The 26,622-nt window shown below is 53.3% G+C and overlaps 2 protein-coding genes, 1 long non-coding RNA gene and 3 other non-coding genes across 11 annotated transcripts; 5 read left to right on the top strand and 1 right to left on the bottom strand.

Annotated features, from left to right (window-relative positions):
* Positions 1 to 1,783: 1,783 nt before the first annotated feature.
* Positions 1,784 to 7,925, top strand: LOC112645087 (Friend virus susceptibility protein 1-like). Of its 6 annotated transcripts, XM_025424122.3 has the most exons (6): positions 1,784 to 2,148; positions 3,200 to 3,319; positions 3,446 to 3,521; positions 4,074 to 4,118; positions 5,767 to 5,810; positions 6,215 to 7,925. In XM_025424122.3, the coding sequence occupies exons 2-6, from the start codon at positions 3,217 to 3,219 to the stop codon at positions 7,147 to 7,149; spliced, it is 1,203 nt and encodes a 400-aa protein (XP_025279907.1). In that variant the 5' UTR covers positions 1,784 to 2,148; positions 3,200 to 3,216; the 3' UTR covers positions 7,150 to 7,925. The 6 variants fall into 6 exon arrangements, with proteins under 6 accessions (XP_025279907.1, XP_025279910.1, XP_035566930.1 ...); XM_035711037.2 differs by lacking the exon at positions 3,446 to 3,521 and having other exon boundaries at positions 2,130 to 2,148; XM_025424125.3 differs by lacking the exons at positions 3,200 to 3,319; positions 3,446 to 3,521 and having other exon boundaries at positions 1,788 to 2,148.
* On the top strand, positions 3,903 to 3,994 carry LOC112645743 (small nucleolar RNA SNORD88). The gene has a single exon (XR_003127234.1). It is a non-coding gene; the product is annotated as a small nucleolar RNA SNORD88 (small nucleolar RNA).
* LOC112645742 (small nucleolar RNA SNORD88) lies at positions 5,587 to 5,679 on the top strand. The gene has a single exon (XR_003127233.1). It is a non-coding gene; the product is annotated as a small nucleolar RNA SNORD88 (small nucleolar RNA).
* Positions 6,053 to 6,143, top strand: LOC112645741 (small nucleolar RNA SNORD88). Its single transcript, XR_003127232.1, has one exon. It is a non-coding gene; the product is annotated as a small nucleolar RNA SNORD88 (small nucleolar RNA).
* A 1,622-nt stretch (positions 7,926 to 9,547) lies between the features above and the next one.
* On the bottom strand, positions 9,548 to 13,888 carry ACP4 (acid phosphatase 4). Its single transcript, XM_025421901.2, has 11 exons — positions 13,775 to 13,888; positions 13,599 to 13,703; positions 13,439 to 13,525; positions 12,465 to 12,611; positions 12,085 to 12,183; positions 11,865 to 11,960; positions 10,995 to 11,127; positions 10,831 to 10,913; positions 10,241 to 10,365; positions 9,845 to 10,023; positions 9,548 to 9,766 (listed from the first exon to the last, which is right to left on the bottom strand). The coding sequence occupies exons 1-11, from the start codon at positions 13,886 to 13,888 to the stop codon at positions 9,651 to 9,653; spliced, it is 1,284 nt and encodes a 427-aa protein (XP_025277686.1). The 3' UTR covers positions 9,548 to 9,650.
* A 2,867-nt stretch (positions 13,889 to 16,755) lies between these two features.
* Positions 16,756 to 17,275, top strand: LOC112643883 (uncharacterized). Its single transcript, XR_003125953.3, has 3 exons — positions 16,756 to 16,909; positions 16,998 to 17,057; positions 17,174 to 17,275. It is a non-coding gene; the product is annotated as an uncharacterized LOC112643883 (long non-coding RNA).
* Positions 17,276 to 26,622: the final 9,347 nt, after the last annotated feature.

A 26,622-nucleotide genomic window follows, 5' to 3' on the forward strand; every position in this document is an offset into this window, starting at 1 on the left:
GGGATGATGACAGTACCTCAACCTAGGTGGAGTTTAACATAACACCTAGTCCATCATATGTGCTCTTTGCTAAAGAACAAAGCGTTGCTAAAATAATCCTTCTGCTTCTCTCCCACAAAAGGCTCTCAAATTTGTTCATCTTTAAATGAAAATTGAGCTGCAAGTATGTGGCAGACACTGGATCTACAGCAAGGATCAACCTAGACACAAATCCTTGTTTTTACAGCTTGACATTTTGCCAGAGAGGCAAAAATATATGCCCACAAACAAATAGATATGTTAAGGATAAGTGCTATGAGGAAAAATAAAGGAGGGGAAGAGAGGCGGGTCTGGGACGGGGTGGGAGCTGCCTGCCAAGGTGACATCTGAGCAGACACATAACTGAAGAGAGGAGAGCCATGGGGATAGACTGGAGGAAAGGATTCTTGGCAGAGGGAACAGCAAGTGCAAAGGTCCTGAGGTACAAATGTCCTTCCTTGGCACGTTCCAAGAAGACTAGGGAAGCCAATGTGCTAGTGCAGCCAAAGCAAGGGAGAGGGGGACAGGGGTATAGGAGGAACAGGGGCCAGGTCACTCTGGGCCTTGTGGGGCACAGTGAGGGCTTCGCTTCACTCTGAGTGAGGGAAAAACCAGTGAGGGGAAAGGTATCCTTTTCTTACCAGAAGAGTATAGGTTACTTCCTTTAACTTCATACCATGAGCTTCATGGGAGGCATCTCCTCACTGGAAGTAAGAAAACAATCCAAATGACAAGGGAGACCAGGTAAACAACGTGTGTCCCACTCACAGAAGGGAATGCTTTGTCACTGTTTAAGCAATGAGTGCACTGCATGCACTGATGGGGGGGGATTATTTATGGGACAAAATGGAGTGGGAGGAGTGCATCTACCCATAACACGTGTATGTGGGTGTATAGCCATAAAGTAAAAAGTCTACACATCGACAGTGGCGATCTGATGGATGGGTTTGAAGTATTTTATTTATTCATGAGACACACACAGAGAGAGGCCGAGACACAGGCAGAGGGAGAAGCAGGCTCCATGCAGGGAGACTGATGTGGGACTCAAACCAGATCCCAGGATCAGGCTTTCAGCCAGAGGCTGAAGCTCAACCGCTGAGCCACTCAGGCGTCCCAAACCAAAGTATTTTTAAACTGACATGATCGTAAGCATTTTTTTTTTCAAAGATAAAAAATGAAACATCCCAGATGCTTGGGTGGCTCAGTGGTTGGGCGTCCGCCTGTGACTCAGGGCTTGAGTCCTGGGATCAAGTCCCGCATCAGGCTCCTCGAAGGCAGCCGGCCTCCCCCTTTGCCTATGAGCTGGGATTTGAATAAATAAATAATATCTAAATAAAATCTAAAAAGAAAGAATAAATAAATAAAATCTTAAAAATATTCTCATGAATAAATAAAATCTTAAAAATAAATAAAGAGAGCTCCAAGTCTACCAAGAATCCAAGCCCCAGGTTCTAGATCATTTAAACTACTGGGAGGGGAGGCGGGTTGCGGGAGCAGGGGGGCCGGCCCTCACTCAGCCCGGGAATCCTGGCCCCCAGCCCCCTCCTCCCTCCCCTAGATCCAGGAGCGCAGCCTTCCCGCTCCCGCGTCCAGGCACCGATCCCTGCTCGCCCAGCGCAGGACCAGCCTCTCATTCTCCACCACGCGTGCGCGGCCCCGGAACGCCCCCTGTCAATCTCCGCGCTGGCCGCGCCCCCACCCCGCGCCGGGTCTCCGTGGGGGTCAGCCCCGCCCCTCGCACCCGCCTCCGCGCGGCTGCCGCGCTGGCAATTCCAGTTGCCTCTGGGTCTGGCCCCGTCCTCGTGCGGGGTCCTGCCCCTTTCCAGCCCGCCATGGCTGCTGTCCTCGCATTGCCTGATGCCCGTGCCAGGACAACGGGGCCCGATATCCCACTCCTCCTTTTGTCCGCCTCCAGGGACAACATCGGACGGTCCGCTCGGGAAGATTTTAGCGAAAACAACCGTGATTCGCTTCCCCAAGTGCCAAAGGGGGGGTCCCGGCCCCGGCGCGCGTGCTGGACGCCTCGGGGCGGAGCCCGGGCGAGCGCGTGTGGCGGGCCTTGCGAGCGGCGCGCACTATAAAGCGGGACTCGAGGCCACCCGCGCACGCTGTGGAGCGAGTGAGGGGCTGGTGAGCTGTGTTTGGCCTCTTGGCCCCTTTCCGTCTGTGCGGGTGGGCGTTGGGGTCTGGGCCGCCCTCATCCGGAGGCGCCCCGGGGCTGCGGCGGGGCGGCCACGCCAGGGCGGGGACGGAGCCAGGGCCCCTGGGAGACCCCGGCGCGCCCTCAGAGGCAAGCCGGGCCCTGTGCAGAGCGGGCGGTGGCGGCCCGAGGGGAGGCCTCCTGCCGCCGGAGCGCGCCAGGGCCTCCGGGGCCACAGCGCCTTTGCACCGCAGCCGGGCTGCGCCATCTCTGCTTCCCACGTCGCAGGGCTCCGCCATCTTGGCCTTTTTTCTTGGGGGGCGGAATGGGGGAGGGGCGGAGGGCGCGTGTGACCCTTGAGTTCTGCTCTCTGAGGTTTTCCACGCCTATGCTGGCTACATGTGTTTTCCTCGGGCAGTCGCTGTTTTTGCCGATTCCACGTGGCTGACGTTCTGTACAACCTAGAACAAAGGTGTTGGAGGGGGGAGAGGCGGGATCTCGGGGTTTCGAAGGAGTAAGGGGGAGCGGAGCCTCGAAATGAATTACCGGGTTGTTTCTGAGAACCACGTGGGTGTGGCCTTAGGAGAAAGCAAGTGGGGCATTTGCCCTCTGGAGTCAGGATGACACGGTCCCTCCGAATACCAGAGTTGGTGTTCGCTCCCCGCATCAGTTCTGTGAAACGTTACTTCTGGGCTAGTTGGCCCTGGGGTCTCGGACGCCCGTCCCCTGAGTGCCGAGAAGGCCCAGCCCCCGGGCAGCTGGCTCGTGTTCTGTCTCCCAACCACCACCCACCAAAAATTCTGTCTAGCGGAGCCTGCTGTCCCTTCAGGCAGCCACCTGGAATACCGCGGGCTTCACCCTAACTATTGGCATGTCGCGAGGGAAGGATTTTTCTCCATCCCTGGCGCGCCTTCTCGCAGTTGTCCGATGTATTCCTCTTTCGTGTTTTATCATTAAAATCCTCAAGCTGTAGCCAGGAACTAGCCAGCAGTTTCGCACTTGTAACATTTTGCCATGTTTGCGCTTTTTTTTTTCCTTAAGATTATATTTATGTATTCATGAGACACGGGCAGAGGGGGAACCAGGCTCCCACTGGGGATCCCAGGACGCCGGGGTCACGCCCTGAGCCTAAGGCAGACGCACAACCGCTCAGCTACCCAGGTGTCCCATGTTTGCTTTCTTTGCGCTTTGTGTGTGTGTTTTGAAAGCACGTTTTGAATCTCACCCAATATCGTTAATACTTTATCTCCAAAATGATGCTGTCTCCTGTGTGCTTTGTGTTTATAGAGCCGGAGTCCTCTCCAAAATGTCTTCCTCTGCTGATTTGTTCCACAGTGGTTGCAGTAAAGGGTCCCTGGTTGTTGTATGTGCTGCTTATATCCTAGGGGTTTTTTTTCCCCTAGAATAGCTCCTTCCTTTTTATCTCCCAATAGGTTCTTCCAAGGGATGTGCATTTTAAGCACTTTCACTGTTTCGAGTGACTAGCAAGGGTAGCTGAATGGTGAAAATCTGTAAAGCTGGGCAGGGGGTGATAGACACTGGGTTTTCTCCATGTAGTGGGTTTGGACAGTCCCCTATGGACCTGTGACCCTGGGGAGGTGGTGTATCCTGTGTGTCTCCATGGGGAGAGTTGGGGGTTTTCATACCTTCCTAATAGATTTTGTGTTTCCCAGTCTTTGAGTGCAGTTAGTTTGGCCTCCATTCCTGAAGATGATTGGCCTTGAGACTGGTTGTAGTGGGGACCGGGCCTCCCATGATGTTCAGCACTGGGCTCCTATCACCCCTGAGGATGCAGTGCCTCCCAGGACCTTTGACACCTGGGGATCTGAGAGGCCCTGGTTTTGAGGTCTCTGGACCCCTCCCTGCCACAGACTGTTTCTTCCTCCATCCTCACCAAGTACTTCCTGTGTTACAGGTGTATCTTCAAGCTGAGGGACCACCCACTACCACTCCCATCTTGGTGAGAACCCTTGCTTCCACTCCCTAGCCCCACCCCACCCCCACCCCCCAGTCTAAAAAACTTTGATTTGGGATGATTTCACATCAGATTTCTCTGGGACCTAATTTATGTGCCAACATTTGTGCTGGGGATTTACATGCAAAACCCAGTTCATTTATAGCAGTGGAAATCTAGCCAGAATGGGCCTGGGTCCAAATCCCAGCTCTGCTGTTCATGGGCTTAGAGAGCTAGTCAAGCGATGGCTCTCCTGAGCCTCAGTTTCTATATCTGTAGAGCAGTTTCTATATCTATATATGTTAGGCGCGTATGGGCCTGAATCCTCCGCACGGTTGGGAGAGGGGCAGTGATGTTTCCTGCTTTCAAAGGTAGGGTCGAATTGGAGAATACAAGGATTGTGGAAAGAAAATAAACGTGTGTTTATGTTTCAAGAAAAAGGACTAATCCGAAATCTAGTTTTCAGAGTCAGCAGAAGAAAAGAAACAAGCTGGCAGCATTTATCACTGTTGATAACAGGGTTTTGTAGATTGTATCTTGAAGCAGAGCTTGTCTCAAGAATCCTGTGTGCAAAAAAAAAAGAATCCTGTGTGCATAAACTGATACAGTTGTTAAAGTAATCCTTCATTTACACAAAACCATTGTGTAAACCATTCTCCATTTATCTGGAGAATGTTTCTCAAGTGTTTCAAAGAACTAAATCATAAAATGGGTGTAAAGACCTATTATCTAAAAAGAAACAGGCTGTTCCTAGGGTGTCAGGAACAGAAAGAACATTGGCTGTGGTGATAATAGGACTGGGAGTGTATTCTCTGGGGTCCTTGGAGGTTTCAACTCTTGCTGACAGGCACTTTAAGGAGGAAAAGCTCCTTTCTGTGATGGGTGAGCTCAGACTGCAGATCAGGAGTACCATTCTGAGGGCCTGAGGTGTCCCCTGTAGAGCTCTGAACGGTCGCTGCTGCTGAGAAGGAAGATCCGGGACAGTGGGGTAGGAAGCTGCCATTTGTATGGCGGGGATGATGAGGGGAGGAAACAAGAACAGAACTGGAGGCTTTGGAAGATGCACAAGGAGAACAGGCTTGAGGTGAGAGCAGAACAGATGTGGGAGTGTGTTCAGTAGGGTGCTTCTTGGAGCTGAGCAGAGGAGGGAGGACCCCCTTCACCTCACTGGTGTGCCAGGCAAATTTCTTCCCTTTTTCCAGGAGGAGAAACAGCCCTGGAGTTGGGGGCTGTGGGGTCAGGTGCTGAAGGCAGTAGCTGCAGATCATACAAGTGGCACCCAGGAATGAGCCACAGTGAGGGGTGGTCAAGAAGAGAGGAGGTGGTGGAGGGGTATGGCATCAAAAGGCATGTGACACCCCAATGGCCAGGTATTGGTCATTTGTCCTACCTGGATGAGCTCTTGCTGTCGTTCCCCTTAGGACTGGAGACAGGTGGCTTTGGGACCTGAGTGGGGAGGAGAACAAGAGCATCGGGGCCCCTGTGATGTCCAGCACTGGGCTCTGACCTCCCCTGAGGACACAGTGCCCCCCAGGGACCTTTGACACCCAGGGGTTCTGAGGGGCCCCACTCTGGGGAGGGAGGAGTGGAGGTCCATGGTTGCCACTCCCCAATGACCTGCTCTTCCCCCTCTCTGACCCGTTCCTGTCTGCAGGTGGTTCCCCCAGGAGTCCCAGGCCCCCACCGTTCCTGTCCTTGGTAAGAACAAGAGAGGCTTTGCTCTCAATACCATAATAATAATAAATTTATCATAAAATCTGTAGGTCATGGTACTATAAAAGCAAATGCTGAGCATTTACTCAGAGCTGGGCCTAGTGCCAAGCACTAAATTGACCTAACTTCTCACAGTATCCCTAGGAAGCGGGGGTGGCAAGAAGAGTTGGTTACTGCAGAGGTCGCAGTAACGCTCACTGTCACAGCTTCTGAAGGGGCTGTGCTTGGGACCCCCATGATGTCCAGCACTGGGCTCTGACCTCCCCTGAGGACACAGTGCCCCCCAGGACCTTTGACACCTGGGGATCTGAGGGGCCCCACTCTGGAGGGGGGGAGCTCTAGGGGGGGTGGCTGTTTTCCCACCTGATGACTTCTGTCTTTCCCTGAAGCTCCTGTGGCCACACCCCTCCGGGCTTCCTACAGTTCCCTGCAGGGGACAGCTGTGATCATGGCCGAGAGAGCCCTGGCGCCTACCCAGATAGGGCGGGGGGACCGTTACTACACATACACCGAGCTCCTGGCCATCTCGCGGCGCTTCAAGCAGAACCCCAATGAGCTCATGATCACCTGGATCCTGCGGGTGTATGACCAGGGAGGCCCAGCCCTGTCCCTGAATTCTGGAGAGCTAGCCCTGCTGGGTGACCTGACCAGCGATGCCATCTTCAACTACCGCTGTAAGACCCTGCGGGGTGGCTGCAAGACGCTGCTCACCTGGCTGCTGCTGGCCTGGCGCCAGCGCTGGGAATCCTTCCTACACTTCGAGGCCACCGAGCTGCCCTTCCGCCCCTGGACCACCATGGAGGAGGGCATCCAGCTGGTGAGGGAGCTGGGCATGCTTGACTGGATCTACCGTGAGTCACCATCACCTCCTGCAGCAGATCAGGGGCCCAGGCCTGCGCCCGAGGATGTGCCCTTCACACAGGGCCTCCAGCGGCGCCTGCTGACAGCCGCACCCTCTGAGCTGCGGCTCTCACTGGTCAGCCTGCTGGTCAAGGGCATGACGGTGCTGGAGGCAGTGATGGAGATCCAGACCATCGCCGATGTGGGCCTGCTCTGGCGCCAGAGCCAGCCAGGCCGAGCCAAGCTCATGTTGGGGCCCAACCCGACACGCAAAGATCTCATGGGCTGGCTGCTGAGCCATGGCGTGCCCAAGGAGAGGGTGGACAAGCAGCCCACCAAGGTCCTCCTGGAGCTGTACATTAAAGAGGCCAAGCGCAGCCGCAGCCACCCTGCCTACATGCTGGGGGAGGAGCAGCCCCCACCACCCCCCTACTCAGACCAGGCCTGTGGGGAGGAACCACCTGTGCCCGTGCGTCATGACTAGGCCTCCCAGGCCTGGTCTTCCAGATGGTTCAATTCCAGGAGAGACACAGTCTGAGCCAGTGCCTCCCAAGCACCCGCAGCATGGACTGAGGACTGGCCCATCTGCCTGTTCTCCAGCTTCCCTGGGGCAAACTGCCCCATTACTGTATTTGAGGTTCCCAGAAGAAAGGAATGTTCCTTGCCTCCTGGCTACCCTACAGGTGTCTCCAGCCAGAGCATTGGAGGCCAGCAAGCTAGCTGGTGGCCCTGGGTGCCTTATTTCCCCAGGGCACAACCTGCTCACCTGCTCTGTTGAGGTCTGGTACATTTCAATTTCAGCCTGATTAATTGGCACACAGGGTGGGCACCCAGCCCTCTGCCACACGGGCCCCCAAAGCACTACAGGCCAAGTGGGGAGACCCCACAGCCCATGACATGAAAGCACCTTGAAATTTGCACCCTTTTTCTTAAGGTATTTTTAAATGCAGTGTTTTTATCTAATAATTTAAGCATATGCAACACTTTGGTTTTAACGGATGCTTTGTTCTCTTGGAATGGTGTTTCTCTTAAGACTTTTCCGATTCCTTTCCCTTTTAAAGTGGACTTTTGCTGTTTGCCCACCTGGAGAGGGGGCAGCCAGCCCCATCTGATTTCTCTAAGTGGATGTGTCACCTCTGACCAGCCAGTGTCTGTCACAACTGGGTTAAAAGTGTCAGCACCAAGAATCAGGTTCATGACAGATGGCCACCATGGCAGGCCATGCTAGGCACATTGCACTAATTAAAAAGCGTGAGCATTGCTGTGTGTGGACTGTGGTGTCTGACTGGGTTTGTCGTCCTGGTGTGAAGCTGAATCCAGAGCCCTCCAGGGTGAAGGTAAGGATCATGCACAGCGGCCTCAGGGAAACTACCATCTCTGCCTGGGCCATTCCAGCATGCTGAGAAGGCTGGGCTCCTACTTGGGCCGCTCACAACTAGAACTTTTGGGTCTGAATGATGCCCCTCCACCCAGAAGTGCGTGGAGGCGTTCTGAGGCCCTGTGATCACTCCATACCTGCAGGGGCAATGATGGGCAGGGCCCTATGAATTACTGAGTCCCTGCCCCCTACCCAGAGATGCTATCAAGGAGGGAAGTTGCAAGCCTTTCTAAGCTATTAAGACGGCTGCTGGCCCCAGTCCAACCCCACCCCAGCCATTTCCACCACCCATTCCAAGGAGCCTTGCACCTTACTCTGTCCAGAAGGATATTTGGGGTCCTGGTGGTTAGGAGTAGCTATTGGCTATAAGCCCCCACCTCACCTCTGACCACCTCTCAACTGTTCCATCTAATAGGTACCTGCTGCACTCCAGGCTCCTCACTGATAGAACAGTGTGTCCACACAGACCCAATGACAGGTATGACCCTTGGTGCCATGCTTTGGGATGTGGCCAGGGACAGGGCTGGTACCCCAGATTTGGCCTCAGTGCCTGCTGGCTTTATTAGTAGGTGTGTAATAGCTTTTCTTAATCTTGAGCACTGTCCTACTCTGTGCTTGGGATGATAGGAACCCTGTCTGTACTGTCTGACCAGTAGGGCAGCCACCAGCCACGTGTAGCCAGTCTGAATTGTGGCCAGTGCAGCTGAGACCTGAATTTTCCATGTTATTCAAATAGCCACATGGCAGCCAGTGGGTATTGCAGCAGATAGCACCCAAGTGAGTCCAAACCCATAATGGCCTGTGCTGCACTGAGCAGCCCTGAGCCCCACCTGCTCTGCTGGCTTCCAGGAGATTAACAGCCAGGGTTGCTGGGTCTGATGAATTAGTCCTGGCTCTGCCAAATGAGGGAAGCATAGAGGTGGGTCACTTGAGTCATGGCCTCCACCTTGCCTGTGGCTCTGGGCCCTGCTCTTGTGAGCTCTCACTCTACAAGGCTTGCCTGACCTGTCCCCTGCTCCCAGAGGATGGACAGCAAGGTGCCACCAGTCCCTACAGCATTGAGGGCTAGCAAGGGTCACCGCAGTCCTGCTGTCCTGACTCTCAGGCCGGGTCACCATAGAGTGTGCCCCACAGGGGCTAACTGAGGAGGTGTACGCATCACATGTGCTGACATACTGTGCACTCCTCTGCATGGATAAAAGTGTGTGAGTACAGACACCCAAACACATCAGACACACCTTCACTTACCAATAGGGACTGCACTCCTACCCCATGCACGTGTGTGCATGGAAATGGGTCACATGGATGTGTGCGTATGTGTGCAAATGTATAGGTGCAGCCACCCTGCATGTACCCATATATCAATGCAGAAACGTTCACACGTGTCTGTACAAATGTAAACACATGGGCCACATGTGCAAAGTGCCCTTAATGCAGGCCTACACACGTGTGTGCACACAACTTGCCACTTCCAGGCCAGGGAACCCTCCCCTCATTTCCCACAGAAATGGGCGCACACAGTAAGTCTCGGAAGCCAAAGCAGCAGGTGAGCAGACGTGTTGGAATGCAATGCCAGCTGTGGGAGAGGGGGTGCCTGGTTTCCCAGCTCACACGGGGCCCCCCAAGGCCCGCAGGCAGCTGGGTCTCCAGGCCAGCAGGCCCAGCACCATGCTGAGTGCTGCCAGCACTGCCACTGCCCCAGCCAGCAGGGGCACCACAGTGGCTGTGGGGAGAACATGGGAGTGTGAGTCTTGGGACTGGGGTCCCCCCACGCTCCCATCCCAACGCCAATGGCCGTCACCTGCAGGGGTGGCAGGCTCATGGGAGCCATGGCAGGGGACCCCATGAGCCGGAGGCCGGGCCGGGGCGGTGAGCTGGCGGAAGCGGCCTAGTGGGCAGGCGCCTGGGCACCCGGGAAGGCTGAGGGGCAGGGGCAGGCCGGTGGAGTCGTTTCGGTAGAAAAGAGAGATGGTGATATTCCTGGAGGGAGACAGGAGGTGGTAACACCCAGGCCCCTCCTTACCTTCCCCACCACTGATATAAACCTGAAAGAGTAGCCAAACGGAGACACTGGGCTCCTGCCTCCTCACCTGTCAACTTCCTGCCATCCTGCACAACTCCCCCTCCACCTGGGACCGGATCTCTCTTCTTGAGACGGTTCTGTCCTGCCCATTCCCAGGCGCCACACCCTCCTTACCCTGCATCTTCGTCCGGGTCCCCAAGGCGCCTCCGGAATTCAAAGCCGAGGCAGGCAGCATACGGTGGGGTGTGCCCGTCATAGAGACCCAGGGCTCCCTGGAGGGCCAGCAGAGTGCTGTCGTGCTGCAAGTGGATCCCAGGGCTGAGACAGGGCTCCTCTCTGATGTCTCCTCTCTCCTGATCTCTAGACTTGTGCATCCAGCTGCCTCCCAGATGTCCCCCAGATCTCTTAGGACCAACCCACCTCCCAAATCGACTCACCCTGGAGGCAGTCCATCCCACCAGTTACAGGGAATCATTTAATGAACATTGGTCAGATAGATGCAAAAATGTGATGGGGCAGCTTGATTAAACAGCTTGTCCTTCCAGAAGAGCTAAATTATCTTACAACCCCATCACTTCCCTCCTTTCAGACTGTGTACCTCTAGTGTATGGTCTGAGAGTATGGTTTGGAGATATCAGTTACCCAAGGCAGTGGGCTGAAGTTCCATTGAGACCACCCCACCAGCTCTTCCTCACCCACATTGCTATCTGCCATCCCCCTCATCCCTGTGCCCAGAGGCACTGCCTCCCTTCCCAAAGACTCACAGCTGAGTACATAACCATCTTGAGGGGCAGTGCCAGGCGCTGGACCCGAGAGAAGTTGGCAAGAATGGCATCCAGCAGGATCCCTGAGAGGGCAAGAACAGAGTGCTGAAAATCCCGTAGCGGAAGGCGCTTTGGCCTCCCAACCTCCCAGCCCCACATCTCACCCCCTGTCAGCTGGGCCTTCTCAGCTGCTCGGGGTGGACCCACATGGGCCCCAATATCCAAAGCTGAGATCTGGGCTAGGGTCCGGAGGACATTCGGGGAGGCCCAGGATGGGAGGGGAAGACCATGGGCTTGCTGGAGAGAGACAGAGAAGACAAAGTGACCAGGACATCCCGAGCTCCCCTCACACACCCCGGGCCTGCGCTGTCCGCCTTAGCTGCAGTCCTCTCTCCTACCCTTCCCCCGAATCCCTCATGTGCTCGGTCTGGAAGCACCGAGCTTAGGAAGTTATGGCCAATAGCAATCATTAATTAACAATAATGATCATCACCCCACAGCCCAGGAGCCTTCACGCACGGAGCCAGAGGTGTTTCAAGCTTCAGATGCTTTGGAATCTAGAAGGGCCCCATGGTGGCAACACCATCTCCCTCAGAACACATCCAAGCGGGGGCTGGGCAGCCCCCTTAATTGCACACCTTGCTATTCCCACTGTGCAAGTAGGGTAATTTTTACAGAATGGGGTAAGCAAACACTATCTGAAGAGCATCATGCCCATTCACGTCAGCTCCTGCTGCTCAAATTTTGGTTCTGGGAGCTTCCCCCCAAGAGACCAGGAGCCTCAAGCCTCCCTGCAGGCCTCACTGTGTGCCGGGCACTATCCTAAGCATAGCCTGTGGGTTGACCTGTTGTGATCCTCACAGAAGCCCCAAGGGGTGCTGATAAGGGTGTTGTCATCTCCACTGTGCAGATGGGCAAACAGGCACCAAGGTTTAAGTACTCGCTTGAGGGAACGCAGGTAGTGAGCAGCAAAGCTGGGATTTGAATCTCAGTGCCCTTAATCATTGGGCTGGGGGGTGGGGCGGTGGGCTCACCTGGCACATCAGCGTGTCCAGAACCTTCCACGCCCTGCGGAGTGGCTCTCCGACCAATGACAGCCCCGTGTAGTTCTCAAGGTGAGTCAGGAAGTCCTGCGTGCACCGGGCTAGATGAGTCCACCGGGACTCCTCGCCCATCCCTGTCGCACCCCCCATGCCCATGCACCCACTCACCCCACACCCTTCCCTACCCCAGCCTGCCCCATGGCCCGCTCACTGTCCAGCCCTCCAGGGCAGTCTGGTACTCCGTAGCTTCCGTGGCCTCTCTCAGCAGCTCATGGTATCGAGGACAGCTGCGTGTGGGGAACCTCAGCAGCTGGGGAAAACTGAGGCTCAGAGGGGACAGCATGACTGGGACCCCACAGTCACAGCACATGGGGAGATGGGGCTCTGAAGCCCTCCTTGTCCAGATCTCTCTCTTCAAAGTACATGGTACCCCCCCCAACCTGGCTGTACAGCATGGGGATGGTGGCTCACCCTGCCCAGATAGCTCTGCGCGGGGAGGTTCTCATTTGCTCTCAGTCATTGGCTTCCCCCACCTCGGGGGCTCTGTCCCCCTCAAGCCTCCCACCCCCTGCACCTGTCCAGCCCCCTGACCTTGTCCTCAGTCACCGGCACCGTGTGCACAGGGATGGGCCTCCAAGCAGCCTCTGGGCGCCCTGGGGCAGCCTCGGGAAATAGCCCCGCCAGGTTGGCCTGAGCGCTCTCCAGCGTGCGGTCAAAGTCGGTGCTGCGAACATACACCTGAGGTGGCGGGGAGAAGGCAGGCAAGGGGACTCGTGTTGGGTCGGAGGTTGGTCAGCTGCAGCAGCAAACCAAAAGCTTCGGGTTCAGTTCAGGGTCAAAGGTTGGGTGCTGGGAGTCAAAGCTCAGGGTGAGCTGGAGTGTCTGGTCTTCTGTAGTGGAAGGTGGGATCAGGCGTCAGAGGTCAATTTCAGGAGCCGTCGGGTTGGAGGTCAGAAGTTGGGCAGACATGGGGTTCAAAGGGATCAGTTGCATCGATGAAAGAAAGGAAGATCAGAGTTGCTAGTGACCAGAATTTGGGGTTCAAGTTTAGAAGGACAAAGTGGGCCCAGGGGTCAGTGCCTGTCTCTCAGGGGTCAGGCGTCAGGAGGAACAATCCTAATCAAGGGATATCCAAAGACAGAGGAGGACACAGGAAAGAGAACTCAGATTTGATGGAAAATAGAGATAAAAGATTAGAGCTAAGGAGGGCAAATTAAACCGACAAGGGTCAAAGTCCCAGCCAGGCAAGTTTTGGAGTTAGAAACCAGAGGTGAGAGGGGCTGGTTGGAGTTGGTGGGAGTCAGAAGACAGAGGTGGAGGCCAGAAAGTAAAGTCAGAGTTGATAGAGGCCTGAGGTCAGAGGTGAAGCTTGATGACTCCTATTTAGATGGGGTCAGAGGTCAGCGTAAATTAGTTGATGGTTTGGAGGTCAGAGATCAGATATGGGGTGCAAGTCAGGTTGTTGGAGTTCGAAGGCCAGAGGTAGAAGCCCACGGTGAGTGTTGGGGGCAGTGGAAGTCAGAGGTGAGAGGTCAGGAGGCCAGGAGGGTCCTCGTTGGCAGTACCTCCTCCCGCCGATACTCCGGGCTCAGAAAGGCCTCGTAGCGGCTCCTCAGGAAGCGTCCCAGCTCCAGCTGCTGGCGGACCCCCTCCTGAGGATGGAGCGAGCCTCAGCGGACCCCCTCCCCACCCTCCTACTCCTCACCCACACCCCTAGCTTCTCACCGTAGTCAGCTGGCCCAGGCCTCTCGGCCACAGAGCAGTGATGGCCTCCTTGTGTGGGTCGGTGGGGTAGGAAGCCAGCGGGGCCCGGTCGCCGTGGCGGAACACCTGAGGACAGGGCCAGGTCAGGGCCGGCCTGGGGGAGCTGAGGGGCCAGGCCGGGGCAGGGGACACCTCACCACAGCCACAAACACCAGGGGTCCTTCTGTCAGGGCTTGGGGCGGCGGTGGCAGCAGCAGGAGCAGGAGCAGGAGAGGTCCAACGGGGAGGCCCCAAAACCCTGGCCTGGCCATCTCCAAACAGCCCAGACGCTGAGCTCAGCCCACTGTCTATGCCGCAGCCCCACCTGCTCATTACCCCTGCCTCAGCACCCCCCGAAAAGCAGGTCCCGGCATGCCTCCCCCCAGGAGCCAGGGTGGCCTCCTGGGATCCAGCTCCCCCCAGGGCCTTTGACAGCCTCGGATTAGCCAGTGGATTAACGTGTTTCATCCTCACTCTACCTCTGCCAGAGGTTGATATGGTTATCACCATCCCCATCATGCAGATGGGGAAACCGAGGCACAGGGGGGTTAAGTAATTTGCCGGAGGGAGCATAATAAGCAGAGGGTGGCAAAGCTGGATTTGAACCAGGGGCCCTTAACCTGGGTGCAAAAGGAGACCAAGACCAACACACATACCCAGACCCACATTCCAGACACATTCTCTGCTTTCTCCTCCCTCCCCTCAGCCCAAGTTCTGTTTTTTCCTATTCTCACCCCTTCAATGTCGGAGCTCTTTGAAGCTCCCTTGGGCCTCTGAGAGATGTCACCTTTCCCCAGTGTCACCCACAACTGGCCCAAGCCAGCATGGCCCAGCAGTGGAACGCCCAGATCCTGGATTTGGATTTGGATAGGCTGGATTCCAATCCTTTTTTTTTTTTTTTTTTTTAATTTATGATAGTCATCACAGAGAGAGAGAGAGAGAGAGAGGCAGAGACACAGGCAGAGGGAGAAGCAGGCTCCATGCACCAGGAGCCCGACGTGGGACTCGATCCCGGGTCTCCAGGATCGCACCCTGGGCCAAAGGCAGGCGCCAAACCGCTGCGCCACCCAGGGATCCCTGGATTCCAATCCTAGCTTCACTGTTTATAAGCTGTGCAACTTTGGGCAAGTCACTGCACCTCTCTGTGCCTCCTCATTCATAAAATTCATAAAACAGGAACAAGTGCAATCTGTACGTCAGAGTTGCTTTGAGGATTAGTGAGTTCCAAGCGCAGTGTCACCCCGTCCGATCTCAGCTGGGAACACGTGTTCATACAGCAACTCAGCATTTTAGCCATTCTGCGCATGTCCATGAGTGACAGAGAGGGCAATCAGTATGCATTTGGGGATACCAAAGTATTTAGCAAGTAGGCAAATTTGCAAAAATGGAATGAGGGCATTGGTGATGACATGGGGTTTGAGACAAGAGCCACTCATTATTTCCCTCCCAGTTTTGGTGGGTGGCAACTTTGGGAGTGGCTAGCTAGCTAGCTAAGTGGCCTTGGCTTAGGGTCCTCACCAGATCATAGTCTGTGGGCTGGGGCTACAGTCATTTGAAAATTTCTTTAACTTTTTTTTTAAAGATTTTATTTATTTATTCATGAGAGACACACAGAGAGAGGCAGAGACAAAGGCAGAGAGAGAAGCAGGCTCCCTTCAAGGAGCCCGATGCGGGAGTCGAACTCCGGACCCCGGGTTCACGACCTGAGCCAAAGGCAGACACTCAACCACTGAGCCACCCAGATGACCCTCATTTGAGTACTTGAGTGAGGCTGGAAGAGCTGCTTCTAAGCTCATCAGCGTGGCTGCTGGCCAGGGGCCTCAGCTCCCCACCTCCTGGCCCGCGCTGGCTTCTTCCACAGGGACAGCAGTGTCTTTTGTAGCCACGCCCCCAGAAGTCCCCAACACTACTTCCAGCCTAAACTGCTTCGTTTTCACAGAGCAGTTCTGTCCAATGAGGGAGTGAGTGGCCTACAGGGGCATCGATCACCAAAAAGTGAGAATCACAGCATGGCTGTCTCAGACAGTGTCCCATCCATGGCAGTGGCAGTGTGCTTTAAACAAATAAAGATGCCTCTTCAGGGGCACCGCAGCATGGCTCACTGGCATGCTCACTCTCCTCAGCCTGCTTCCTGAGTCTCCCCAAACTCATAACCCCCAAGGTGATGGTATTGGGAGGTGGGGCCTTGGGAGGTGATTAGGTAGTGAGGGAGGAGCCCCCAGGAATGGGATCAGGCCTGTCTTCAGCTGGGTCTTTGCTCCCTGCCCTCTGGATAAGGACTGGGCCCAGCAGGAACTCTGAGGATGATTTGCCTAAGGTTACTCCAGTCACAGGTGCCCTAGTTGGGATGCAAAACCGTCCAGCAGGACGTCCCTGCGCTGCACCAGGCTGCGCCCGGGCTCCCATCTCTGGGCATCTCTCTGAGAGCAGAAACCTGAAGGCAGAGCGTCACCTCATCCGACCTCATCAGGGAATCCGTGTGCAACCAGCAGCTCAACATTTTAGCCGTTCTGTGCATATCCAGGAGTGACCGCGAGAGGGCACCGAGTATGCACTTTGGGGATGACATAATTTAGCGAGTAAGCGAATTCACAAACATGGAATCTGTGGGTCATGACATTTGATGGTACTTGGTTTTTCTCCCCTTATATTTCCGAGAAGTTGGTTCTAAAGGCCTAATGGACAGAGAGTTAGATGTCTGTGATACTAGTGGGAGGACTGTTGAAGTCTCCGGCGCTGTCCCTAGGTCTGTGCCCCACAGGTGGGGAAGTTGGCACCACCACCACTGCCACTGCCCCCACCCCCAGAACTGGTGACGAGACTCTGGAATGCCCAGTCCAACTGCTGCTTCTCTCAACTTTGTGTCTGGCAGACGGTGAGGAAGGAAATTTGGCCTGGGCCACCTGCAGGCTTCCAGCCTCCCCCCTGCTCCAGTACACTGACACTCAGAGCTGACTCAATGCCTCCCCTGTTCACACCCTCCCATGCCTCCCCAGCCCCCTGGGGTGGGTAGGTGGGGGACAAACTCCTCAGTGTAGCAATGGAGGTGTGGATTCTCCAATCTCAAATGTTCCAATCTCAAGTTCAGATACTGCATGTAACATTCTGCACCCCCAGTGTCCCCTCTACCCAGAATGCCCTTCTCTGGTCACCACGGCCACCATTCTGGTCTCCCAAGCAACCCCTCTTAGGTTCTGGTGGCTGATCTGGCCTCACTGGCTCAGAATCCAGGAAGGGAAGAGGAAGGTCAAGCAAACACAGAGCTCAAGACCATGACCATGAACTTTCAGGAAGTGAGGAGGGGGCAGTCTGGCAGGGGGAGGGAGGCTGGGAAGGAGGGGAGGGAGGGAGTGGGCTCTGACCTCTGACTGCTCCCCACAGAATGTAACCCTGGCCATAGCTGTATTCACCATCCTTGCCTCCATCTACTTCTTCAACAAGGTGAGTAGGAAGAGGGTGGGGGATGGCCTGAATCTGTCTCTTTGGCCCTCACTGTATCTAGTTAGCCTCTCCTCCTTCCCCAAGCCTCTGTGTATCTCTGTGTCTTCCTCCCTTAGGCTCAGCAATGAGAAGACAAACACAGGACACCTAACCCAAGAGCATTCTGCCCTGGATCATGACTCTGGCCTCTGAGACCAAATAAATGGACTGAATCAGCACATCTCGTTCCATCCCTGGCTGGTGCACAGGATCCCCAGCTCTATTTGAGGGACAGATCTCTGAGTCTGAGGAAGGAAAGGCCAGGAGTCCAGTCTCCTGGGTGTGAGGAAGGAGGGGGCTAGAGCCCTGGACTCTCTGGTTTGAGACCAGGAGCCCAGAATCTGAGCTGGGTTTTGAGGGATGAGTAAGAGTCTTTCAGGAGCAGTTGGAGAAGAGGAAGGACATTTGAATTTTGGGTGCAAAAGCACAGAGAGGGGAGAGGGGGAGAGCTGGGCTGATTCATTTGGTATCAACGCAGACTGCTGTGTACTTCAGATATATTCCATCTCTCTGAACCCTGGCTTTCTTCTCAGTCAGGCAAAGGTGAAAATCTTTGTCCAGTGGGCGCAGGGGGTCACAACCAGAAAAACTCAAGATCAAAGACATGAATGGGATTTGTCACCTGCAAAAAGTTTGTAGTTATAATCTTCATTGTTATATTGTACTAACACATCTTCCTCTTTTGTTAGAAAACTCCTATTCAATACCCACTTGTCAATGGCCCTTCCTATGGAAGGGTCTAGACCTCCAAACAGTCTGTTACCAGCTCCCTCACTAACCTCCTCCTCCCCACTCCCTGCCTTCATCCCCAGTAGACGGAGCGCCCTGGGTGACAGCCTGGCCTTTGGTTGAGCTTCCTCCACCTTCTCATCTGATAAACCATTTCATTTCCAGTCAACAGCTGAAAAGGCAGCTCCTGAATAGGGTGACTGAACATCTTGGGTTTCTCAGGAACGGCCTGCCACATTTCAGTTAGGAACGGGTTTATAGCCTCACTACAATTCTGCAAACACTTTGGGCCGGTTGTCGCAGCGTATTTGGTAGTAGCACCCTCTTTCATTCTCAGAAGCGGCCTGATTTAGAGGCTGGTCGAACGTGCGGGAGGCCCTGGTTGCAGAACCACGAGCAACCACACAGGGGCGGTGTGCGACCATTTTCCCAGCCAGAAGTTATTCGGCCGAGCTGTTGGGGGGAACTTGGCTTCCGTAAACCAGAATTCCGCACCTTCCTTCCCCGACCCAGGGTTTCTCTCTCCCCGGACCTTCGCCTTGCTGCCTGTCCCTCTCCTTCAGCTCTCACAGAGGTCCTTGTACATCCAGAGCTGACTCTGTCCCTCCCTGCTCGCAGCCTTCCCGTGGCACCCCCGGGTCCCACCACCGCCCCAAGAGTCCCAGCCCTTCAGCCTGACCTTGGAGACTGTGTGTGCCCTGACTCCCTCTCATCTTTTTTCTTTTCTTTTCCTTTTTTTTTTCTTTTTTACATCTCACCTACATCCTACCACCTCCACCCAACCACCAGTATTTGCTTAACCACATATATCTCAGAGATAGTAAACAAATGCCATTCCCCAGTGCCTTTGCACATACGTGCTGTGCTATACTCCCTGCCTGGAGTGCCCTTTCCAGCGTCTACTCTGTGTCAACTCCCTAAAATCCCTCCGGCTCCAAGTGTGGCTGCCCACTCTCCTGGTTTTTCGCGGCTCTGACTGAGAGCTTGAAGATGGGGTGCACAGAATAGGATCTGACTCCCAAGGGACCCCAGCTTGAGTCTTGGCTGTTAATGCTTGTAAAACAGCCAAATACAGACAAAGAAGTCTGTTTTTGTGTGTGCCTTCTCCTGCCCCAGAGTTTCCAGCCATTTAGTGCTGTGGTTCTTGGTCTCCCAGGAGCTATTAAGGTTGCATTTCCACAACCACAGCCACTTCAGATGGATGGGGCTCAGCCCTCTGCCTGTGGGGGATCCCTGGGGAGCTTTTGAAAGTTCCTGAGCCCAGCTCCTCCCTGGACCACTTAAACCACAACGCCTGGGGATGGGGCCTGGACATCGATTGGATTTTAAAAGCTCCCCCGGAGATTCTAATGTGCAGCAGGGTCAGAGGCATCTATGTAATGGGTTTTCTGAAGATGGAAAGGATAGATTCCCCGCCCCGAATCTTGGAGCTGAGTGCATTTCTGAGGCAGCTCCGTGGATCCATCCAAAGATTCAGAACGTGGAGTAAAAATTAATCTTTGGCTTAGAAACATTTGGGAGCTTGAAGACCAAAGAAAAGCAAACAAAGTAGTTTCTTCCCCAAGATGGGGGCATTGGAAAGGTGGTTGGGAGGCACATTTCCCAGGGTGGCAAGAGAAGATGGGCGTGAATGATAGTTGGTACCCCATGAGCCAGAAAAGCGGGGGGCCCAGGGTGTCCTAGTCTGTGCCCCCAGAGCCCCGCATCCAGGAATCACTCCGACCTGGGATAATCAGGTCACTCTCATTCCAAATTCCTCGGCTGTGTCCACAGTCCTACCGTTACATTGCAGGTGCACGGCCCTGTCTGCATGTCTGTCTCCCGGTCCATCCGTCCATCTGTCTCCTCGAGCGCTGTCCTTCAGGCCTCGAGGCCAGTGCTATTTCCGTCTTTCACTAGAACTCTTCGTGTTCCTGTCTCTCACTGGGTCTTTGTCTCCATATCTTTTTCTGTCTCCTCTTCCACTTGATCCCTCCCGGCAGCCTGACCTGCCTCTCACCTCCCCTCCCTGCCTTGGCTGCCATCTGCCAGCCCGCGTCTTTGCAGTCAAGTTTACACCTGCACATATCCCCTCCCCTCCCCCATCCACCTCTTCTATCTCACCCTGTCTCTCAGGATCTTGTGTCTCCCCACCCCCACCCCTGTCCCTCTCTCTACACCTCCCTCTCTCTGCCTCCCCATTCTGCTATCCATCTCTGGCTGAATCCTCACGCCTCATATTCTCCCAAGTTTGAGGATTTGGGACCTCCCCCCCCTTCCGCCCTCCCCCATGCTGTCTCCAAACCCCCCCCTCTGGGATTTCTCTTCTGGTCCTCCCAGGAAGGCTGGACCTCTCACCTGTGTCCTTCTCAGACTCTCACCCTCGGCAGAAGCAGAGGGCCTGGCCACAGCCACACCTTTACCATGTCCAGCCTGGGCTTCTGCATCCCCACCAGCTCCAGCCGAAGCAGCAGGTGGAAGGGGTACCAGCATGGAAATGACAGTCCCCATGGCCCACAGCACCCCTGGCAGCTGGGGCCTTCCCGTCAGTCTTGCTGGCTGTAGCCTGGCCCTCATCGGGCTGCAAAAGGTGCTCGGCACCCCCAGTGGCACCCCAAAGCCGGACACCCTATTTGTTACAGCAGCCATCAGAAGAGAATACACCCATTTTATAGACCAGCAAATGGAGGTGCTCTGAAGGTCATGCAATTTGAAGGTCAATACGTTTGCCTCTGGAAGGACAAGGGTAGGGAGTTGAGGGCAGGTAGCAGGAAGAGGGGAGTCTGGAGCCAGGATGGCCACAGGAGAGGCCCGGAGGGTGTAGCCAGGCTGGGAGAAACAGGGTGTGTGGGGTTCGCGTTGGTGTAAAGGGGAGAGAGTGGGAACCATGCTCTGCCAGAGCAGGAGGAGGGGAGGGGAGGGACGGTGTCCTGGATTAGAGCCCACTACCAGCCTCTCCCTCCTTTCACTCTCCTCCATCTCTACGGCCTGGCCCCTACTCAGGGCTTCTCTCCCCCACGACCCCCACCCCTACCTTCTCCTGGCCTATCTCCATCCCCCGGGGGACCCCAGAGGGACTTCTGTACATACAGTGTTGACTCCACCTCTCCTCTGCTCAGACACCTCCCACGGCTCCCCAGTGCCCAGAGCCTGGCCTTCCATGAGGCCCATCAAAGCCCTCAACTCCATGGTTCAAGCCCCCTCCCCCTTACACCTGGCTCCTGCTCTGACACAGCCGCAGCCTACTCGATAGCTCACTGACTATATCCGTCTCTGTGGCCAGCCTGCAGCCTCTTTGAGATCAGGGTACTGGTCTGACTCCTCCGGGGTCCCCAGTGTCACCCACCACAGGAGGAGGCACGTGGGAGGCCCCCATTTTCGAAGAAATGAATCATTAACACTGAGTAAGCCCAGGTCTGGGTCAGTGTGAGACCCAGAGGGTGGGGATGGCACATCGTTCATTTCAGGCCACATCTCAGGAGCGGGTCACAGAAGCAAATGAAACAGAGGAGTAAGGCTGTCACACCATCCCCTCTTCATCTGATTCCACATGGACAAGAATGGGAACCAGGAGACCCATAGCACAGCCGGCCGTGCGCATCGGGAAGGGAGTGGGCTCTGGACTGCCACCGTCCTGGACCCTGACATCCTGACCCAGAGTGGGACCCCCGGCAATTCAGTCTCTACCCGGCGCGGGGATGCGTGAGGATTAGGAAGCATTCGGTGCTCAGACAACAGGAACAGAACCTACGCCTTTGCAGCCACGGAAGGAGGGCTCCTGGTGGGAAGGGAGAGGTGTCAGGTGTCAGGGGGTGAGGAGTCTCATGACAGCTATTTCCCCACATTTGATGACAGTCTGTCTGTCTCCCACGGCTGGGAACATCTCAAACCAGGCCAGATTGGGGGCGCCGCCTCCCCTCGCTCTTTGCTGAGAGAAACAGAGGTAGTGATTACGAGCGAGTAATTGCCTCCTTCCTGCCTGGGAGGTAAATATGTTTGCGTTCAGGACTGTCTCCCCCAGGCTACCGGCTCCGCGAGGGCAGAGGCTCTGCGCTGGTCAGGCACGGGGATTCCAGGGGATGGCAGAGGTTGGTGCCGCGGCTCAGCCAATACTTGAAGGGACAGAGTATTGTGAGGAGACTGGAGGCTCTGAAGGGTGGGGGATGTTTGGCCCCGTCCCCCCCACCGCCACCCGCCCGGGTTGTCGGCCCCACCCCTTGAAACGTAAGCTCCTCTCCCAGAATATCAGCCCCTCCCCCTGGGGTGTCAGCCCCTCCCACTGGGACATCCACTCCTTCCCCAGAATGTCAGCCCCTCCCCTTGGGGTGTCAGTTCCTCCTCCCCCCTCTAGATGTCAGCCAGCCCCTCTCCCTGAAACATTGGCTCCTCCCCCAGAATGTTAGGCCCTCCCCCTGGGATGTTACTTCTTCCCCCCAGAAAATCACCTCTTACCCTGGGCTGTTGACACCTCCTAGAATATCAGCCCCTCTTCCTGGGATGTCAATCCCTCCCCCTGGGACGTCAATCCCTCCCCCTGGGGCGTCAATCCCTCCCCCTGAGATGTCAGCACCAGCACCTCCCCCTGGGACATCTACTCCTTCTCCAGCACGTCAGCCCTTCCCCTTGGGACATAACCCCTCCCCCAGAATGTCAGCCCCTCCCCCCTGGGATGTTAGCTCCTCCCCCAGAATGTGAGCCTCTACCACAGGGATGTCAGCTCCCTCTTTTGGAATGTTAGCCCCTCCCCGTCAAATATCGGCCACTCTCTTTGAATGTCCCTTTCCGAGTTGGGATCATTGTCTCCTTCACTATCTCTAGAGCCTAGAACCATGCCGTTCAGTTCCCTGACATTCAATAATCATGACTGAATGGATTCATGGGGTCAGCCTTTTCAAGCTTACTGTGTGATCATTGGTAAATGGCTTAACCTCTCTGACTCTTCAGTTTCCTCATCTGTAGAATGAGCATAATCTTTCTGGTAGGGTCGAGATGCCGATTTGGGGTATCCATGTGTTTACAAAGCTCTGGACAGGACCTGGTGCACAGGACCCAATCAATGCCTGTAAAGTGCCCTCATTTCATGAATGAAGGTACGAATCGCCTCCTTGGGTTCACACAGAAATTTTATTAGAGGCACCTGGGTGGCTCAGTTGGTTGAATGTCTGCCTTTGGCTCAGATTGTGATGCCAGGGTCCTGGGATTGAGCCCTGTGTGGGGTCTGCTTCTCCCTCTCTTCCCTGCTTGTGCTTTCCTATCTCTGTCGCTCAAATAAATACATAAAATATTTTTTAAAAAGGGAGAAATTTTATTAAAAAGAGACTTTCAGTCCCTAAAATCCAAGGCTCAGGGCATTCTCCACAAGCCTCTCTCACAGAGGCTGCCCAAGGAAGTGCTGATTCCTTCCTTTGGCCACGCCAAGAAGCTGTACTCCCTCTGGGTTTAAAATCCACTTCACCAACCACGTGGGCAGGGATCTTCTCAACCAAAGACCACGATCTCCCTGAGGAGAATCTTCTGGCTGGCTCTAAAACCAGTCTCCTGAAAGACTACTTAACCTAACCTCATTCATTAGAAAATCAATACAAATTTAAAAGTTCATGGGATGGCTGGGTGGCTCAGCTGGTTAAGCGGCTGCCTTAAGCTCAGGTCATGATACGGAGGTCCTGGGATGGACATCAAGCTCCCCACAGGGAGCCTGCTTCTCCCTCTGTCTGTATCTCTGCCTGTCTCTCTGTGTCTCTCATGAATAAACAAATAAAATCTAAAAAAAAAAAAAAAAAAAAAGAAGTTCATAGGGATCCCATCTTCTCCTTGTGGTGGGTGGGAGGGTAGTGGAAGACAGTGACGTTGGCTTGGGTGAAGCATGGGAAATGCCCCGCTGGGCGCCATGTGACACCATCTAGCAAAGAAAGGGGCCACATGCCTTCTGGCCCTGCAGGTCACCTAAGGAGAATAAAAGCAAGAGAAACATCTTGCCTTTTGCTGTTTTTTAAGATTTTTTTTTAAAGGGGCTCCTGGGTGGCTCAGTGGTTGAGTGTCTGCCTTCAGCTCAGGTCATGATGCCAGGGTCCTGGAATCGAGTCCACATAGGACTCCCCACAGGGAGCCCAGCTTAACTGAGCCACCCAGAAGCCCCACGATTGTATTTTTTTTAAGATTTTATTTACTTATTCATGAGAGACACAGAGAGAGGGTAAGAGACATAGGCAGAGGGAGAAGTAGGCTCCCTGCCAGGAGCCCAATGCCAAACCCAATCCCAGAACCCCAGAATCACAATCTGAGCTAAAGGCAGATGCTCAACTGCTATGCCACCCGGGCATCCCAGATTTTTTTTTTTAAGTAATCTCTACATTCAAAGTGAGGCTCGAACTCACAACCCTGAGATCCAGAGTCACAGGCTCCACCAACTGAGCCAGTCAGGTGGCCTGGTAATTATATAATTTTAAAAGACAGTATTAATGCATAGTTTTTCTCCATTATCCTCAAAACTGACTTTAAAATCAATTGTATAAAACATTATGCATATAATGTATCATTGACCTATAACATATGGAGATTTAATATATTTGCCAATATCCACACAAAAGGAGGTGGTGGGAGGAAAGATAAGGAAATGACTATGTATGGTAAAGTAATAATAACTATTGTTGGGTTTGTAATATTAATATGTATGACAATAATACCACAGAAAGAGAGAAAAGAGAATACAGCACTATAGGAGTAGCGGTTCTCTATCTCACTGGAATTAAGCTACTATAAATCAGAAACTGATTCTTTTTTTTAAGATTTTATTTATTTATTCATGAGAGATAGAGGCAGAGACATAGGCAGAGGGAGAAGTAGGCTCCATGCAGGGAGCCTGATGCAGGACTCAATCCCAGGATCCTGGGATCACACCCTCAGCCAAAGGCAGACGCTCAACTGCTGAGCCACCCAAGTGCCTCTGGAACCTGATTCTGATCAATTAAAATGTATATGGTAAGCCCCAAAGCAACAACCAAAAAAACCAGTTGAATATGTAAAGAACTCTTACAACTCAATATCAAAAATACAAATAAACCAATTTTTTTTTTTTTTTTTTTAATTTTTTTTTAATTTTTATTTATTTATGATAGTCACAGAGAGAGAGAGAGAGAGGCAGAGACACAGGCAGAGGGAGAAGCAGGCTCCATGCACTGGGAGCCTGATGTGGGATTCGATCCTGGGTCTCCAGGATCGCGCCCTGGGCCAAAGGCAGGCGCCAAACCGCTGCGCCACCCAGGGATCCCAAATAAACCAATTTTTAAATGGGCAAGAAATCTGAAAAGATGTTTCCCAAAGGAGATACACAAATAGCCAAGAAGCTCATGAAAATATTGGCATCTTAGTCATCAGAAAGATGTAAATCAAAATCACAAGGGGGTACCACTTTGCATCTATGAGGATGGTTAAAATTAAAAAGTCAGATAATAGCAAGTGTTGGCGAGAATGTGGAGAAATTGAAACCCTCACACACTGCTGGTTGGAAAGCAAAATGGTGCAGTCATTGTGGGAAACAGGCTGGCAGTCCTCAAAAAGTCAAACATAGAGTTATCATGGGATCCAGCAATTCCCCCTCCAAGATAGATATCCAAGAGAAAGGAAAACATACAACCACACAAAAATGTGTACATGAGGTGCTAATCCAGGCCACAACCCAGATGCCACTTGAGAACATCACACTTAGTGAAAGAAGCCAGTCATAAAACCCACACATTTATATGATTCCATCCTTCTGAAATTTCCGTTAATAGGAAAATCTATAAAGTCAGAAATTAGATTCTTGGTTTCTTAGGGGTGGGAGTGGATGGAGAGATACGGAGGTAATTGCTAAAATGTACAGGTTTGGTGTTTGTTTGTTTGCTTGTTTGTGATGGTGAAAATGCTCTAAAATTGACCATAGTGATTATTGCACATATCTGAATGTGCCAAAAATCATTGAATTGTCCACTTTAGTTGTATGAATTGTATGGCATGTGAATCTCAATAAGACTTTAAAATAATCCAAGTAGAGGGATCCCTGGGTGGCTCAACGGTTTAGCACCTGCCTTCAGCCCAGGGCATCGTCCTGGAGACCCGGGATTGAGTTCCATGTCGGGCTCCCTGCGTGGAGCCTGCTTCTCCCTCTGCCTGTCTCTGCCTCTCTCTTTCTCTCTCTCTCTCTCATGAATAAATAAATAAAATCTTTAAAAAAATATTTAATCACTCAGCAAAGAGCATAGAGTGTCTTTATTTTTATTCCAATCATCTTTGGGTCCTTTATCAGAGTTTAAAGTTTTCACTTCCAGAATATTATTATTTTTTTGTGTGTTAGTTCCTAGATGATGTCTACATACTTAGGAGGGATAGTGAATGGTATTTTTAATTATATTTTATATTAATTTATTGTTGGCATAGAGAAATAGGATTGATTTTTGTAGGTTAATCTGGGTATTTTGTCTTTTAAAAGATTTTTTATTTTTTAAAGTAATCTCTACAACCAACATAGGGCTCAAATTCACAACTCAGAGATAAAGAGTCTTATACTCCACCGCCTGAACCAACCAGGCACCCCTATAGGTTAATCTTGTAACTCAAGACCTTGCTAATATCTCTTACTTGTTCCTGTAGCTTTTTTAAGTAAACCATTAATCAGGATTTATACACAGTACTATGTTAAGCACCAGCCATGATGAGGATATTCTAATGTCATTTTTGGTCTTGGAAGGAAGGCATCCAAAATTTTTATGGCATTTGCTGGAAGCTTTATAAAGTTAAGAAAATACCCCCCCCCCCAGCTTACTGTTTTAATTTTCAATCA

Source organism: Canis lupus, chromosome 1 (genome assembly GCF_003254725.2).
Source record: "Canis lupus dingo isolate Sandy chromosome 1, ASM325472v2, whole genome shotgun sequence".
NCBI classification, from domain to species: Eukaryota; Metazoa; Chordata; class Mammalia; order Carnivora; family Canidae; genus Canis; species Canis lupus.